Source organism: Euleptes europaea, chromosome 1 (genome assembly GCF_029931775.1).
Source record: "Euleptes europaea isolate rEulEur1 chromosome 1, rEulEur1.hap1, whole genome shotgun sequence".
Taxonomy (NCBI): domain Eukaryota; kingdom Metazoa; phylum Chordata; class Lepidosauria; order Squamata; family Sphaerodactylidae; genus Euleptes; species Euleptes europaea.
This window is the reverse complement of record NC_079312.1, coordinates 63,985,444-64,004,584: the sequence shown is the minus strand read 5'-3', so window position 1 is coordinate 64,004,584 and position 19,141 is coordinate 63,985,444. Positions and strand designations below refer to the sequence as shown.

Below are 19,141 nucleotides of genomic sequence, written 5' to 3'. Positions count from 1 at the left end.
TCTTGTATATTACATATGCTAGGAATATTGTATTCAATGCACAATTAACAGTTTGGTGAAAGTTTACAACTGTCAAAAGGCATTTCCCAAGAAGTCTATTGGACACAAATGGCAGATGTTAAACATAAGGCCTCCTATTCACCAGACTCCCATTGTGAAAAATTTATCTTGTTCATATTCCAGCTAAAGTATATTGCATGTAGTAAAATAATTTTACACAATGATTAACTAGTTTGGTCACACAGCTTTGCTTATGCATACATATATAATTTTTCAATAAGCTTATGAAAGCTGCCCAAATTAAGTTTTTTTAATGGTTAATCACCAGGGCGTGAACAAACTTGGCAAAAACAACAATAGGCACAACAGTAAAGTGGGTACAGCAGAAATGTGGCTTTGTTTAATCAGTAAAGTGACAGCATATTATTTAACTGCAAAAAAAAATGTATCTCACCTGACTCACTCAGTGATCTCCCTTTAAAAATATCAGTACAGGCTGAGAGTATCCCTTATCTGATAATCCCAAACCGTAATTCTCCAAAACCTGAACATTTTTGAGCCAACATGACGCCATGCCTCAAAATGCTGGCATTACTCACAGGCATTACTGGCCCTGGCTTTCAGCGGCATACCAAGCCTCCTGCATCTGCAATGCCCTGCCCACTCAGCAGCAGCCACGTAAGTCTGCTGGAAAAGAAAGTAGCCGTGTTTTCCTGCCCCTAGAAGGCATAGGCTAGAAGCTCTCACGGCACTTCGCTCTCTGCCTCAGGTTGGGGTAGAGATCAAGGCAGGAGGGAACATGATCAAACCCTGCCCTTCGAGGCGACAGCAGCTGCTGGAAAAGGATGTTTGCTGGTAGCGTGCTGGGGTACAGATCAAGGCAGGAGGGAACAGACCTACATGCATTACAGACTCTCAAGATATCGCATTATGTATATGAAAATATTCCAAAATCCAAAACACTTCTGGTCCCAACCATTTCGGATAAGGGATAGTCAACCTGTACCTTCTGGTAGCAATAACAATTTTCACTCTGAACGTTCAGCCAAATAACTCCATGATGTTCTCCTAATAATCACTTCAGATTCCCTACCTGCACATAACACAGTCCTTCTACATTGAAGAACATGTCATTCTTGAGGTCTAGTAATTTCCTGCACTCTGTTGCCTCCAATCAATTGTCATCTTCCAGCAAATCAGGGAAACTTGAATGTCTGATCACAGGCCAAGACACTTGGTTTGTTCTTGCAATTAGTGCAATACATCATAAATCTTACATATTTCCCAACTCCTACAGTATTAAAAATTACTGATAAACGTCAATATTTAAGCTTGTATAGAACAGCATTTAGGTAAACTAGTGCATTCATCTACTACATACCTATTAAAATAGTTAAACTCCATTGGCATTTCTCTAAAAGGTTTATTAGCAGTTAAATCACACATTCCATGTTATTTGTTACCCAGTAACAGATCACAGTAATAAGAGCACTACCTTTGTTTGGTCTCCTGGATCCCCACGTGCTTGATTTTCTGACTGGGTTCCTGTTTCTTCCCAACTCAATTTGTTCCCACCAACATGACTAAAGAAAGAACATCACATGATTTTATTGCTGCTATGATTATCCAAAGATGTTGAAAAATAATATCAACATACAACCATCCCCTTTTGCAGGTATTTTACATCTCAAACTGTACTACTTTAATATTAATGGTCATACTCATACCCAAAGGACATGTAAACTAGGCTTCTAAATACCCACTTGCCTGGTCACTTGTGGAAAGTGTTATCCTTTCAGGTGACTGAACATTTCACAGAAGGACTTGCACAGTCGTTTATGGATTGAAAGGGTAACATTTGCAAACTAGTAATTATGCTTATAGGCCAGTAACTTCTGTGGCCTTAAAAGGCTGATGCAAATTGGGATTCTCAAATTTAGCAGTGCAAGAAGACATTCAGGTGCTATCTAAATACCTAAACCCAGACACTAGAGCCATGAACAGACAAGCAAGGCCTTTCTGCAAACCTGACAAAATCCCCTGGACTGCAGAAGAATCTGAAATCTTATCGAAAAAATTAGGCAGGGGTATTCCAAAATAATAGAACTAGATCTGAGGCCACTGTGTGGGTTGCTAGGCAACCACAAAAACATTGCTAGCCTTGAAACCATGGTTGCTGTCAGTAAATCAGGGGAGGGCCATTTTGGCCTCTCCACCCATCCCAACTCTTCTCCCTCCTGCTCTGGATGAAGGAGTGTTTGGGGCCAGGCCCTGCAGCAGCCACAAGGCAACTTACTACCATGCAATTTGTGGTAGATACTAGACAACTTGATGCCACACAACTTGCCTGGGCTGAACAGTAGCCTCTGCAAAATTTGCATGACATGGCTGGGCCCAGCAGAGGCCACAACACAACTCACTTAAGCAGCTTGCAACTGACTTTTGCTACTGGCCTTTCCAAGAAAGGGGGGGTATACAAGGGGGAACCAGTGTGGTGTAATGGTTAAGAGTGTCAGACAAGGATCAGAGAGATACAGGTTCTACACTACACTATTCTACACTAAAACGTAAATTTTAACCAGAAGCAGAGGGCACGTTAAGTTTGTTTAAAATCATTTAAAATCCTTTTTCAAGTCATACATTTAAAATCATGTTTCAGTCTTTTCTGTCATCTTTACCTCCTAAAAAAGAAGAGGATTGCATTGCCCTAACTAGGAATGCTGGAACACCTTCATTTGTTTGGCTACTGAGTGTATGAGCAAGAGTATGTATGTGTTCCACCCACTCCCACTACACTCAATGCATCATCCTCTCCAACCATCCCACACAATACAATCCCTGTGACTCCACAATGATCTAGGCAAATTAAACAGCCTTGAGCATTAACGGAATAAGGAAACAGCAACAGCAGCAGACATGCAAAACAGACACATTCTCTATGAAAATATCATCTTTCTCAAGCCCTCTTTTTGTACTCACTTCACTGCACCTCCATTGCCTTCATCATTGTCTGAGGATGATGATGTAGAAGAGGCAGGAAAGTATGTTGAATCCACATGATTGGAACTCCCACTTTGAGCTGGGTTTATTGGAGAGGATCGTTCATATAATGGTGTATGCTTTCCTTCATGAGGAATGTTACTGTAGTTGTTCTGCTCAGAAAGATTTTTTCCACCTGTGTCCAAGGTGATGGCTGGTTCCGAGAGGTTATAGGGGTATGGACCCGGACCCTGGGCACTACCTTGACTAGACATATGCTGGGACTAAAAGGGGGAAAAATACATTATAAATTATGCTACCTTTCCCCAACTACTTGCAAATTGCTCATGCCCAACACGCACAACTAATAATTCTAACAACAGGGGAAAACGGGGGGTTTGTACAGTGTACTTGCCACATGCTTTGCTTGCAGAGGGGTCTGTGGAATGTTCAGCATCTGAGAAGAGACATACGGTGGCACTATACCTGGCATTCCAAACTGATTTGGTCTAGCTGTTAACAGAATTTGGAAACAAGTGTTTTAAATACGCATGTACAGTCTTATTGTATGAGCGGTCTGGGCATTAGACAATGCTACAAAAAAGGAAACCGCGAGAATAAATGTCATGATTTTTTTAAGACTCTGACCTCATTTTCTAAAGTAGCTTATGTCCTATTTCAATATTCTTTAATTACTATGCACATCAGTTTGGTTTCACTTCTCTTTACCGCAAGAAACACACATTGTTTCCTTTTTGTCTATTTCTCCCATCCAACCCCAATACCTTTCCACGTTCTGCTCATTTTACAGTCATTGCCATCATTTTGGCATTCATTATTTATCTTCTAGTCCTCAACAGAATAGGATGTAAAGTAGCCCAACACCCCTTTGGACTCAGAGGTTTGCTCAGCTCCTAAAGATTCATACTCATACACAATAGCAAAACTGGAAACATTAAAATTAGGATGCTTAATCTTACTTGACTGGGACATTACCTTAGCAATAAAGAACCTGCAACCCTTCTATTATTGGTAACACACCCTCTGATGGTCAGAACATAGACTTTTAAAACTAAAGATTATTCAGCTACGTGGAGATACCTTTGACATGGCGCACAAGATCAAACGCTACATTACATCCATTATTATCTGTTTTCAATCAACCCGATGAATGCTGACTAATTAAGATTTATTCAGAAAAGGGAGAACAGATTACTCCTTGTGTGTCACCCTATCCCCATGGCAAAGAGAACTCAGTTTCTGCTACAAATCAAATATATGTCCTTTGACAAGGCAGTTTATCTCAGAGTAAGCAGACCTTCGTGTGGCTTATCTGGAATAAACGGGAAAGTCTTTCAGCACTTACCATCTCGTGTGAACAAACCCAAACCACATAGATTTCCACTGCAAACTCAAATGACACTATTCTGCACAGACAAATCCCACTGAAGGGGATTTGACATTTACCCAGATGGCCTTTTGCCCCCGTTTCAATAATCTATTTTGAAACAGGTTTACTAATGCAGACTTCTACATTTAATAACGACGCTAGTTTTAAGATTTTCACATGATTACGTGTGCTGCTAAAAACCTCACTCTAAATATGTAAAAGGCATATACATGTAGAACAGGACTGGGGGGTGGGGCGGAGGATGAACCCCAACCACATAGAAAAGGCTTCAAGTAGTCAGTGAGTCAACATCCAACATACCTTTAGCTGATACAATATAATCAGTATGGTACTATTACTACTATCAGCCCTCCTCCCAGCCCAGTGTATGTCTTCAATCTAAGTTTTGGAGGGTCTGTGGGCTCAGTGGTAGAGCAGCTGCTTGGCATGCAGAAGGTCCCAGGTTCAATCCTTGGCATCTCCACTTAAAGGGACTAGGCAAGAAGGCGATGGGAAAGATCTCTGCCTGAGACCCTGGAGAGCCGCTGCCTGTCTGAGTAGTCAATAAATCTAATGGTCTTCAGATATGCCTGGAAAAGTGAAATAACATGGTGTGCCACTACTCTGTTCCAAAATGAGAATTAGCAGCAAAGCTTCAGCAGGCCAGAAGGCTGTGACAAGACCTAGTTTCCCAAGCAAGGGGCAGGCTATTGCTAGAACAGTGTCAGCAGTAGGTAGCCACTATATGACTAATCTTTACAGTTGTAATAGACACTATTCAGGAAGAGTTCAACCTGTTGGGCATGCAAGCTTTAGAGAGAAATAGCATCTCTAATAAAAAGTAATGGAAGAGAAAGTCAGATCCTGTTTCAAACTACTTTTTCTCTGTTTTTTCCAACGACAATTGCAACCAAAGTTTCAGCACTTACCTAGGTAGTGTGTTGGGTGAAATGGCATTGGCTTATTTGTTGCTGAATAGTATGCAACTGCTCTCTTAAATCGTTTAACCTTGTCATCCGTTCGAGACTAAAATAAGGTTAAGAGTCTTTATTAAAATTATGCACATAATAGAAACTCCTATCACCCATACAGATGCATTCAATATTATGTAAATGTGTAAACAAAGCAAAAATACCAAAACAGATGTCTGACAGAAAGGGCACCCAATGACAGAACAGTAAGAACATGCTTATAACATTTTCAAGCATTCAGACAATAGGCGATGGTCCGCATGAATTTTTACGGGGAAAGTATACAGCCACACAATTTTGTTTCCTCTTTACCTGCGAATGCTGAAAAACATCTTTAGCTATGGCATCCAAATCAGAGGTGTCCTGAATATTGCGGACATAGTCGGCTACAGCTTTGATCACTACATCACAAGGTGGTAAAACTAACTGGTGTGCTCGTACCTAGAAACACAAACATATGTTATAAATTCTCCCGGCCACAGCAGCTTCCTAAAGTAGTTTAATTTTATAAGTAACTGAACTGAATTAAACTCCAGTATAATATCCTAGCAAGGAATTCTGTTAACCCAGATCAAATTTAACAGTTTGTGTTTGGGATTCACTAATTTCTGGAGATATCAAGTGCCTTAATTCTTCCTAAAAAATAATAACAGCAGCATTCAAAATATGAATTGTTGCCATACCTCTGATTTTGCACGTGAAAAGTTTACATTTAGCCATGCTGCAATCCATTTAGTAATTTATTAATGTCCCTGTTGTCTGGTTGATAAAGTAGGAAACCACTATTTTGTCCAGTTACAATTAATCATTGCTTTTGTAAAGTCCTGGGTAATTACAGCCTGATCCTTTACATGTTAGCTCAAAAGTAAATTCCATTTTTTTCCAATAGAACTAACTTCTAAATATGTCTCCATAGGAGTTTAAGTGATTTTGCTTAGTATCCTTGCATCCATACACAGAAGGACCACAGAAGGTATGTGGTTAGGAAAAATACATTTCTAAGCAGATTTAATTTTTCAATCCATATGAGCTGTGTGACCAAAGGATTTGGATTATACTATTAGGATATCTAAAAACTATCTGCAAACAACTTTATAATTGTTATGGCAACGAAATGGTATGTATGCTTGTACAGAAAATATAAATTACAATTACTTAACTTGATTAAATACAATGTCTCCTGGGAATGTGAGTCATTTTTGTTAAACTCTGAACACTGATATTTATTAGGAATTCTTAGCTCTTCAAGGTCCATTTCAGAAAGTCACCTGGCATGTATTGGTATGTTTTAATGCCAACAATCCAATTTCATCCTTGTTTAGCCATTTGATAGCAAATGTGCAATGAAACAGGTTCATTGCACAATAATTTAATAGTAAATGAGAGAAATGAGGATGAAATTTGGTCATTGTCCTAAAATGTATTTAGTTGTTCTAGAGATCTCATGCGAAGTTCAAGATCTGACATTTCCTACTTGTCTTCTAGTTGTTAAGATTACCACTTCATATCAGCATTCATTTCTGAGATTTTCAGCAACATATGTATCACTTCAAAACTGTAAAAATATCCACATTTGTCAATGAAATCCTAATGGACCAATCCTATGTGTAGGCTAAAGTAAATCCCACTGATAGCTATTGAGCATACCCTTAAACAGGCATATAGCCTAGTAAATATTTTTACCAAATTTACCAGTACTGACGTGAAATACTCTTTTGGTTAGAGAAGTAGAAATTTGCATTTTTATAAGAGCCTAGACATTTAATTTATAACAGCCTAGACATTTAATATTTGACATATTTAATAGAACATGCTTCTTTGATCTATATAGCACTAATAATTTCAGTTAAGAAAGGGGAAATCCTTAAAAAAACAATTCAAAAGGCACACCTAAGTGAATGACAATGAATCATAAACATATTTCTGCGGCCAACACGGGGGGGAAAGCGGCAAAATTATTCTAAGAAAAGCAATATATAAATGGAAAAAATGCTGAGGAGATAGATCACAATTCACAATTTTAAATTTAGTGACTTTTAGATTTATCTAAAAACTTCATTATGCAACTAAATATTAATCATTACACTGAAAAATAAAACCTCGTGAAAGTACAGGTCTGAGAGTGGTTACAGTACGCTCACACATGTTCTGGGCAATTCGTCCCTAGAATTTTCTAGGAAGCCCCTCCCAATCAGGAAACAGAGCAAGGCTACACAATATGGGACTTCTAAACGTCCTTCAGCTGCAATATAGTGCAGACAAAAGAACCTTAATCAATTCCATTACTAGGATGTAAATTCCATAAATTTTGATGCTCATTCTAAACAAGCATTCTTTCAATTGCAATCTCTTTCTTTAGTCATTTTACCAAGTATTATTGACAACAAAATAATTATTGACCACAAAAAAAATATTGACAACAAAGTAACCCTTGGTTGCCTTAGGTACATTCTATTAAATAGTCTACCAAAACACAGAAACCACAATTTTGGTCAGACTGCTCTCCAACAGAATATTGGTGTTATCTCTTTCCAAGGGCATAACACAGTCAGGAACATTTTTACATTAAAAACATTGGAATATTTTATTTAGATTATTTCTTAGCTGCCTCTTCAGAGAGCTGCTTGAGGTGGCTTGCAACAGATTTAATACAAGCTAAAAACACAATCATTTTTTAAATCGTCTAACACCTTAGCCCTAGTCACCAGAAGCCAGACCAAATGAAAACATCTTACAATGCTTCCGAAAGGTCCACGGGCTTTAGCAAGTCTCCAATGGAAGAAAGTTCCGTAACTGGTTGAGCAGTCACCAAGAATGTCTCTCTCTGCATCCTTGTCATAGGGACTCTGCACAGAGACAGTACAGTGAGGTGAGAGCTCCAGCTTAATTGTACAAATTGTTAAATGACATGGGAGATGAGGCACACTTCACAATGGATCCAAGACACTTTAAAATCCTCTTTGTCAGAACCAGGACACTGAGCTACGGTAGGACGCAAAATTCAGTAATGTGCTGGAGCGACCTACACTCATTAGGATGCAGGTGCTTGCTGTCCACACCAGTAGTGGCAATGTCAAGAGCAGCCCTATACTGTCAAGGGGAGCTGAGTGGTGCAACATCTACTTTGCATGAACTAGGCCCAATTCAATTCCCAGCAACTTCAGTTAAAACACCCTGTTGCTACTCAGAACTGCTACTCAGTACTGGGTAAGATGGCCAGATCATCCAATTCAGTATAAGGCAGTTTTGCATGTTCGGTCAACGACAAATTACAGGAACAACCTTAACAATCCAAAGCAATATTAAGACCTGACTGGATGCTAACAGTGATTTTCTACAGTAAACTGAAGGTATAAGAAACAAAGCAGCACAAATTGGCAGATGATCCAGTATTTCATTCACAACAACTGAAAGTTCACCCAAATGTGGAAGAGCCTGTGACTACTCAGCAAAAAATTTTAGTCCCATTGTTTCAACTACTTTTTTGTTAGTTTGATACATTGGAGCTACACATTTAAATTTAAACTATCACCCTATGACAACTCTTGGTTCTAATGTACACATAACATTATGTAATGGTGTACACATAACACCACGCTCTGGCCTGGTGGAACGCTCTTCCCGGTAACATCAGGGCCCTGCGGGACTTGAAAGAGTTCTGCAGGACCTGCAAAACAGAGCTATTCCACCAGGCCTGTGGTTGAAACAGCCACTGATGTCATCAGAAATGGCCTCCCCGCCTTCCCCCCTTCTTCTCGGTTTGAATTGGGGGGCTGGCCTGTACCTGCCTTACTGGCGAGCTGGATTTTAGCACCATCCAGTGTTAAATATGTGTTTTTAGCCTGTTGATTGGTTATTTGAATTATTTTTAGATTATTACTGTATATTTTAATTGTAACTCATCCTGAGCCTGGTTCTGCTGGGGAGGGTGTGTCAAAAGCCCAATAAATAAATAAAATAAATAAACCTGGCGTAGAAGGGCCATAGGACCGTATGCTCTCTCCCTTCTCTGACACAGTTTGTTGCTACATAAGAGTGCTGTTAATCCTGGCTAAAATTAGCCCAAGACATATCTGAACTCCATTTTAGAACACCCTGATTAAACCTTGGTTTGTATAGTATCTTATTCACCAAAGTATTTACAGATGTTTCTTTCGATGCGAGCATGGTCAATAAAACGCAAATATATATGGACCTTCACAGGAGCAAGTCCTGCCATAACAGCAATGCAACCTGCAACACATACCAATGCTCAAAAGGCTTGTCTGTTTCACAGTATCAGATCTAGCTTGGTTCAGGATTAAATGTACACTAGCAAGAATTGTTTGAGACCATGTTACACAGATACTTCATCCTGATCTAGATGATTGCACTTCAGAGATTGTATCTGAACTTTGAAACCGTGAAGATTACAGACTGTTATAATACTGGAGGAGAGCACTGACAGCACAAAGAAGCAGTGGTGGATTAGCTGCATGGTTGCCACAGGATGCCACACTGAATGACACTCAGTCTAAGAGGTAAAACAGTACTGAGAAGTCATACTCATAATTTGGGCTGCTTTTACGCATTCCAACAAAAGATTCATTGTCAGTAGGTTTCATAGGTTAAAAAATCATCCCAACCAATGCAGTCACAGCTGCACACAAAGCAGCTTAGCCTACAGAATAGTGCACATGCACTTTGCATTCTTGTTAACAACCTTACTTTGTTCTGCAACTTCCCACACTCAGAAAAAAAACTGCTTTCAGGCATTCTTACTTATTTCTTAGTATTTACCCCCTGTCCACAAATATAACCAAATGTCTGTTAAAAGTTCAAATAGCCAACTCAATCTACGGTATGTGTTTGAATCCCAAACTCCTTCCATTAACAGGAGCAGTTGCTAACTTTCATAGTTGGGAAGAGTATTTTTTTTCCTTTTCCTTTTTTAAAAAAATACCCACAACAAAAGCTACAGTAGCTACATTAAACCACCAGAGGGCTCCCATGCAGCCAAAGAAAAATAACAGTAACCAGACCTTGCTCCAAATTAATAATCTGGAGCTAAGACACAGGACAGAGACCCCTGTTATTTCTAAAATGGCAGAATAAAGAGACCAAGAGATAACGGGAGGGGTAACCATCAAGCAGAAGTGGAAGTGAAGAAAAAGGAAGTGCCAGAAAAAGAGTAGCCTAAAAAGGAAATATCCATACAAACCTCATTAGAAGTATTTAGGACTGAGATTTTCGCCATTTATGCATGGGAGGTTTTGCTTGCTCTCTAGATGCACGTTTTCCCCATCCAAATCTTCAAAACTCAACAATAAGCCCCCATGCAGAGTTTTGAGAATTCGGATGAGGAGAATGTGCCTCTAGAGAGTGGCAAATCCAAGGCAAAACCTCCCATGTATAAACAGCCATGGTTTAAGAACAGGGATGCTTCAGCTTTTCAGTTAACATTATATGAATTTGCTGCAGAAGAGGCAGGCCAGTTCTGATAGTACCCAATTGGTATTAATACAGATAATGTAATGGGAGTTGGTGGAAGGAAAAGGGGGGGGAACACTCCTCCTTTTCTGTTAGCACAGCAACTCATCCCTGCAGTCCCCTGACCTACATGGATATTAACTCCAGGTAGGCCTCATGTTTCTGGGAATCAACTTTCCTGGCATCAGAACAGACTGCCCATGGGAGAAGAAGGCAGGGAAAGTATGGAAGATCCACTGATGGATCCAACCAATTTTTATGTGTTTTACATTTAAAAAAAATTAAAGACATATTGCTACTCAGTCCCCTTTCAAGTCACTTGAACAAAATTCTCTAGACTTGTAGAAACTGATTATTAGAATCAGTTCATGTATACTCTGCATGATACCAGGACAATTAGGAGAAACACAATTCAGGGAAGGCCCACTAAGTAATGGTGGAGCAAATTCTTCGCATGCAGATCTCAAATTCAATTCCTAGCATCCCCAGTTACATATCTCAGGCAGTAGTGCTGGGAAAGATTTCTGCGTAGATCATGGAGAATTACCTTTAGTTTGAATAGACAAGACTAGAGAAGACTGATTTCTTTGTGCCACTTGTGTGCTGCTTTTCTCCAAATACAGCTATAAATGTGGATCAATGATCTGAACTCAGAATGCAGTAAATTAATTTATCCATTGTCAAAACATTAAAAGGGACACTGGCTTTTATACTTGAAACTTAACATCAATAAAAGATTAGTGCAACTTCTGAACAGCACATATTTCAGAAACTTAATACTGTTGGATCTAATACTAAGCCTCACAGAGCCAGAAATTATATATGTGAGAAGTTCCCAAATGTAAAAGAAAACTGCTTGGGAATTATGAACTCTACACAGCTCCATTGTGCAAAAAACCTGGACAGCACATCAATGAAATAAAACTTGGTTTTTTTAATCTACAATTTCAGTGCCTCAAGCATAAAATGGGGAGGAACATACCTCTGAAACCTGAGAACAAAATGCTACCTGAAAAGCAAAGGCAACAGAAGAATCCCTTCAGAAAATTGGGTGGCAAGGCAACCACTATCCATTTCAAGAAAGGAATTCTCTCAGAAAATGGCTTAATGTCAGACTGCTTTTTTAAAATATAGGCATGGCTATAAAATGGAGACAGAGTCCCAAGTACTACTGTACTATATAGAATTAAGCAGAACCAAAATCACTGTACTCACTGTTCACCTAAACAGTCTTCCTTTTACAATACTTGGCAGTTACTTACTACAGCATGCAAACAGCCCCATAGCCTTCAGATGCCTAACATTTTCATGCAATTGAGTGGTGATTCACACAGCCATTTTTAGATGAAAAACATTAATTCCTCACATTTCTATCCAACCCCTTTCCCAAGGAGCCAGTGGTGAGATACAGGGATGAGATGATGCCATTTTTCCACATGAGTAGGCTAGGTTTAATGTTTTTTTATTTCATTGGTTCTTGTAGATGCCTGCCACAGTTGCTGGCGAAACGTCAGGAAAGAAAATACCAAGACCACGGTTACACAGCCCAGATAACCTACAAGAACCAATGAACTCTGACCGTGAAAGCCTTCGACAATATTTTTTTATTTCATTCGACTTCTATCCCACCCTTTCCTTGCATAAACCAGGTTCAGGGTAGCTAACAATATAAAATGTAAAATTTATCAATATTAAAAGCATACAACATATACATAAATATTAATATAAATCTACATCTTAAAACCCAACCAGTTTAAAAGGCACCTAACCAATACAGTCCCGCAATGATGACTCCCTCCTATGTACAGTGTGGTCAATCTAGAGCACTGGTTCCCAACCAGGGGTCCATAGACCCCCAGGGGTCCGCGAAACAAAGTTATAAACCCATAATAAATTAATATTTTCAATTAAAAGTTCTCTATTATAAAAATATATATTCAAATATTATTCTAAGCTTAAAGTTTAACTAACAGTTATGATTAAAGTTTATTTTCAAATTCTCGGAATTTTTATTTTGAACCTTGGGGTCCCTGCACTGAACAAAAAAGTCCTAGTGGTCCCTGGTCAAAAAAAGCTTGGGAACCACTGATCTAGAGGGACTCATCAATACGGGTAAGATCAGTCCCAGGGAGAACGAAATGTGTGGTGACCTCATTACACAAACCAGAGAATAACAGTATTGTAGGGTCCAGCAAGGAGTAAGGGAGAGGGGAGGGGACAGGGGAGGGGAGGGAAAAGGAAAGCAAAGGAAAGGGGAGAGAAAAAGGGGAGGAGAAAGGAAAGGGGATGGAGGAAGGGCTGACCAGCAAATGTAATCTGTTGTCCTCAGCCACAGACCCAGCAGAACATCTCCATATTAAAGGCCCTGCAGAACCGAGCCAGGTACCACAGGGCCCCAGGATTCCTTAGACAGAGAGTTCCACCAGGCCAAAGCAAGGGCCAAAAAAGCCCTAGTTCTGGTTGAAGACAGCTGGACAGTTTTTGGGCCAGGGATCACCAGGAGGTTATCTTATGAGTGAAATGCTCTTTGGGGGGTGTAGCAGGAAAGGCGGTCCCAAAGATATGCTAGCCTTGGACAGTTTAGGGCTTTGAAGGTCAATACCATCACCTTGAACCTGAACTGGGATCCAATCTGGAGCAAGTGCAGCTGGGGGATCATAGGTTGATATGTGCTCTCTAATGGGTCCAACACCGCCACATTTTGGACCAGTTGTAATTTTCAGAGCAGCCTTTCCTCAGCGAGTTACAGTAGTCTAATATGAAAGGGACAGTGAGTTACAGTAGTCTAATATAGAAGGGACCGCTGCATGGATCACCATGGCTAGATACAGGCAGGACAGGTAGAGTGCCAACTGCCAGCTTGGCGAAGATGAAAAATGCCTTCCTGGATTTATCTGTGACCTGGGCCTTCAAAGAAATGGAGGCGTCCAAGCACCCCCCCCAAGACTTCAGCCAGAAGTTGTTGTCCTCCGTCAAGAGTTGGGAGCCCGCCTCCTGACCCAGCCACGGGACCTCCATCTTTGATGGATTCAATTTCAGACGATTCTGCTTTAACCAACTCACCACAGCCTCCAGACACAAGGCCAAGGTTTCTGGAACAGAGTCCGGCTGGCTGTCCATCAACAGATACAGCTGGGTGTCATTAGCATATTGATGACACTCAGCCCCAAACTCCAGACCAATTAGACAAGGAGATGCATAAAAAGAACTGGGGAGAGGATTGTCCCCTGAGGGACACCACATACCAAGGGGTATCCACATACCAAGGCACCACCCTGATCCAGTTGTCTGTGGATATCGTCTGTGAGGGCGACTAGCAGAGTCTCCATCCCATGCTTCGGCCAGAAGCGGGACTGAAATAGATCCAGGACTGATGTGTCTTCCAGGAAGGTCCAGAGCTGTTCTGCTGCCACTCTCTCTTACCCAGAAATGGAAGGTTGGATACTGGGTGGTAGTTGGCTGGATCAAGACGATCCAGAGATGGGTTTTTCAACAACAGTGAGCTTCATAGCATCCAGTTCCAGCACTCTGTATCACAGTGGCAAATGTCACCTTTTGACAACTTTTCAATTCAATCTCTATCACAGAATTTTGTCATCAGAGATTGAGCTGGGAAATTCCTTCAGACCTTGGTAAACAGCCCTATCTAGGCAAGCCATGCTCTCAGCCTCCATTCTACTTAGCCATGTAAAGGTCTGTTCCCCGCAACTCCCCCTCCCCAGTTTCTCTAATGAAAAAACAGGTAAGTTTGGGTAAATCTATGAAATAATCCTATGGGAAAGTCCTATGAAATAATTTCTCTTTTAGAATGAATGAAATGGTTCTTGGGGCAAGTTTTTCCACTTAAAATGTATAGAACGAAAATTTTCTGATATGGGGACCACTGAAAAAAATCTTCTAATTCTCCCCCCTTTCGGAATGAGTAACCTGAAAGACAACATTTTACTCAAAACATGTAGAATGAAATTGTTTATATAAGACAACCTACAACATTACATAATGATAATTTCTATGAATACTGAAGAGATTTTCAAGATTTTTTGTTTAAATAATTTTGCCAACAATCAATACATTATAATGTGTTTAATGATAAGACATAATTAAAGAGTTTAGTGTTTTCACAATGTTAACAAGCTGGTGTTCTATTGTGACTATATGAGAGTGTTTCTGCCCAAATAATACACACTCTCCTTCACTACTGAACTGGTTTTCTAGCTTCAGCTTTTATTTTATTTTTCTTCCTTTCAGATGGCAAAAACTATGATATGTGCTATGGTGGCACAGGGTGTAAAAATGTGGACGTTTTTCTTATAGAAAACAAGGGTTTAGCTACTGAATCAGTTAATTCTGCCATACCACTACAGCCCTCCAAGTGAAGGTATAAAAACAATAAATATTAAGAATGTTCTTGTGACTTTTCCAGCAGCCCTAGCCTCCCCACTTTAGTCTTGTAACATGCACAATCCAATACATCTCACTGCCCAGTCCCTCTTGCAGCTGCAGATACAGCTGTTCCTCACTAGTCTTCTGCTCCTTCCCTTCTCACAAAGCACAACCATGCTTCTAACCAGGAACCAATTTAAGCACTATTAAACAAACCAGCCTGAAGCTAACTTTAGGTAGCCCTCATGTTTCATACAAACCAGCCTGAAGCTAAGTAGGGTTGGCCCTGGTCAGTACTTGCATGGGATACCACCATAGAATACCAGGGTTGCTACATAGAGGCAGGCAATGTCAAACCACCTCTGGACATCTCTTGCCTTGAAACCCCGTGTGGGGTCGTTTTTAAGCCAGTTTTGACTTGATGACAAAACACCACCACCTCTTTTGTTCAAGAGTCTGTTCCTTCAAGGGCTGGTTTTAAAAGGGAGGCAAGTCTAGAGTTTCCATAGCACTGAGTTGCTGGGGGGGGAAAGAGGTTAGTGGAACAACTTGAAATGACCATTTTCATGGAATGTATATACCGTATATACTCGCATATAAGCCGAGTTTTTCAGCCCAAAAAAAGGGCTGAAAAAAGCCAACTCTTCTGAGGCCTGGGAGCGGCCAGCCACCCCCCCCCCGCGCCTTTTCTGTGGCTTGGGAGCGGCCTGCGGGGCCTTTCTGCATGCAGGCAGGGCCCAGCGGCCGCTGCCGGCCCGCGCGCCTTCCCTGCCGCCGCCTCCAGCTGATCAGCGGACCTCATCCTCCCGGTGAGTAAGGGGTTCAGGGGCTCTTCTCCCTCCCCCCTAGGGTGGCGCTGGGGTCGGGGTGGGTGTGGAGGGCCCGGGAAGTGGTGGCGCTGGGGTCGGGGTGGGTCTGGAGGGCCCGGGAGGCCGGGCGGGAGGGCGACCTGGGGCAGGGGCATTGTGTAAGCCGACCCTCGGCTTATACACGGATGCCTAATTTTTCTCCATTTTTGGGGTGAAATTAGGCACCTCGGCTGATACGCGGGTCGACTTATACATGAGTATATATGGTAATGTTTTGTGAACTGGCCTCAGTTCATATATTAAAACAGATGGTTGTTGGACTGAATTTTTTTGAAGACAGACCCTGCTTTCTGGTTGAGAGAAGTATGTTGGCAAGGGAGATAGGATAGCAGTTTCTAAACTGTGGCACAAGGTGCTGGGCCTGAAGGAAGCATACGCGTGGGTCCTTTAAACACTGTATATTAATTCTGTGTGGCAAAGACCCAAATTTGTTGTTTAGTGGTAAGGCAAGACTTCTAACTTATTTCTGCTGGCTACCAAACTCAGCTACAAATCTGTAAACTGTATCTAATCATATGAGGGCAGTTTTATAAGATTTTATCAAGCATCATGCTCTAGGCTGATCCTACATTAAAGCAGGGGGTTGGTCTAGATAACATGTATGGACCCGTCCAACTCTATGATTCTATGATGTAGTGAAGGCAACTACTAGTTAAAAACATATTTTTTTCACCCATAGAAAATAGAAATGATTTCATTTTTCCAGCTGCTAGAGAAAAGGAATTGGTAGAAGAGCATTTAAGGACTTTAATGGCGATTTACAATAAAACCAAAATCCCTAAAACATTTTTGGTGGAACCAAATCATTAATACTTCATAAAAGATAAGTGTAAAAATAAGTACGATAACAAAGCAGAAATTAGAAAATAAAAAATCCTATTTGATATACTCTTTCAACTTTGTTATAATTGCTGTTTTAAAACATATATAGGTTTTTCACAAACAATTATCAAAGTAACTTCTTCTCTTCTATCTTCAAAGGAAGTGCTAATGAGGAAAAACCTCATCTGATTATAAAGATCAGGACATGAGTTTTCTTTGTACTGGAGAAGAAATTAAAATGCCATTTTAAAAGTGGTCACCAATTTGAGGCTCCCTCATTTTTTAAGAGACAGGTGAACTTTAGCATGTATCTCAAGTACTGTATTAGAACTAGCTTTAGACTTGTCATATGGCAGTTTCTGTACACACATTTCTGATTGAAATGACAGGCAGAAATCATTACTATAGCCACAACATACAAATGCTTTAACAAGAGCAGTCAGGCAGAAAACAAACTTAAATGGGTACTGAAGCTTGTCTGCTTTTAAATCTAACTGGGTAGCACTATAACGATGGAGGAGGAAGTGACATCACACCTGGAAAATGGAAGTTTGAAAGGAGAGCTCTGCAATCCTGGAGAAGATTAATATTTTTTACCCAGTAACTGGAACCGAGAGAAGTCCACAAAAGAAAGTAGCAGCAGCAGCAGATTAAGTGGCTGAAAAAGACAGGCAGTGAATAGTTTTATTCTATAACTACTAGAAGAAAAAACTGCAAATACTTCTGCTAGCACAATGAGGATGCCATGAAGTACATAAAAAGACAAACAGCCAGAGAGAAGATCTTGTTAAGCAGAAGTCTGAAAAGTTAATGAAGTTTGTTTGCAAAGAGAAATGGTTACAGATTCCTTCAAAGGAAAAAAGTGAACTTACACTTACGTATAAGTTCAGATAGATGGCAGCAGACTGTAGGTTAATTTTTAAGAAGATTACTGAATATAACCATAACTGATTATTATGAAACATAAATGGAGAAAAAAGTAAACTGCAACATATGAGATTCAGGAACATGACAATATGACAGGCAAAGCTTATTGCGAACCCCTTCTGCACATGAAAAGCTCCAAGCCTGACTACTTTTAGCAAGTTTCCAAACACTGATTGTAATGCCTAAAGATATTTAACCCCAATGTCCATGCCAAGAATTCACACTCCCAGTATTTCACATACCCTTTAAATATTATGTTCACATCTTTCTGAATTTTTTAAATCAACACGTCTGTTCTATGGAACAGCTGTTTTGTTCTGCAGATGCAAAGCCAAACCAGTAACTCAGTGTCCTTTAATAAGTTCAAAATTAGAAGTTATCCTTTTACAACTTAAAAGATCCTGGGTGAGCAAATGAGCTTTAATTACAAAGAAGCAAAGATGACAGCAACACTACAATTTCTAAAAAGTTGTATGTATGTGTGTGGGTGTGTGTTGAGGACAGTGTCTTTCATGACTAACCACAGATCAATTATTATTTGGACCTCCCTTGTCCAACATTTTCCCTTATCACTTAGGTGGGGAACGTCAGGCCTGGGGCCCTTTAAGGCCCACAAAATCATTTGGTCTGGCCCTTCGTGGGTCCTGGCAGATCTCTAGCTCAGAAGGATCTAAGACTGGTAGTTTTCCCCCTCCCGCGGACAGGAATAGCTTATATTCAAGGCAGATGTGAGTTTGTTTTGCTGAGAAAAGGAACCTCCCCCCCACCCTTGCAGAAGAGTTGTTAGGTATGGAGCTGCTAGGACTGCCCAAGAAACTGTGTTAACCCTTTCCCACCCGGGCCATGGGAAAATGCATTCCCTCTGTACTACAAGAGGGCTGGGGGCAGAGGTGGCGACAATAGAGGGGTTAAAGGAGGCAGGGCCAGAATGCGCGGTGTGTGTGTGTGTGTGTGTGTGTGTGTGTGTGTGTGTGTGTGTGTGAGAGAGAGAGAGAGAGAGAGAGAGAGAGAGAGAGAGTTCTTAGCCAGTGTGTCCTCATTTCATCCCTGCAGGCAGAAGTAGCAGGAGCCCGCTGCAGAATCCGGCCCCGACCATGCGGAGGAGCAACTCCGGTGTGTGGCTGGACGGCTACGCCCAGCTGATGCAACAGACCATCCTGTGCCACCAGGTGGGCGAGTGCACCACTGGTTGGATGCCTGCCTGCTTGCTGTGCGGGGGGGGGTCATCTGGGCAGCTGCCTGCTTGGGGCTTGGTTGGCTAATTTTTAAATTGATAATTTTGTATGGCCCGCAAATGATGTTATAAATATCCAAATGGCCCTTGGCGGAAA

At 40.8% G+C, this 19,141-nt stretch overlaps 1 protein-coding gene across 1 annotated transcript in view; it reads right to left on the bottom strand.

Annotated features, from left to right (window-relative positions):
- FAM120A (family with sequence similarity 120A) overlaps nt 1–19,141 on the bottom strand; it is a 68,067-nt gene that overhangs the window by 34,421 nt on the left and 14,505 nt on the right. Inside the window, exons 4-8 of the mRNA XM_056851619.1 lie at nt 5,653–5,781; nt 5,299–5,395; nt 3,371–3,492; nt 2,980–3,257; nt 1,496–1,583 (exon numbers count right to left, since the gene is read on the bottom strand). Of these exons, the coding sequence (XP_056707597.1) occupies nt 1,496–1,583; nt 2,980–3,257; nt 3,371–3,492; nt 5,299–5,395; nt 5,653–5,781 (714 nt within the window). The remainder of the gene's footprint in view (nt 1–1,495; nt 1,584–2,979; nt 3,258–3,370; nt 3,493–5,298; nt 5,396–5,652; nt 5,782–19,141) is intronic.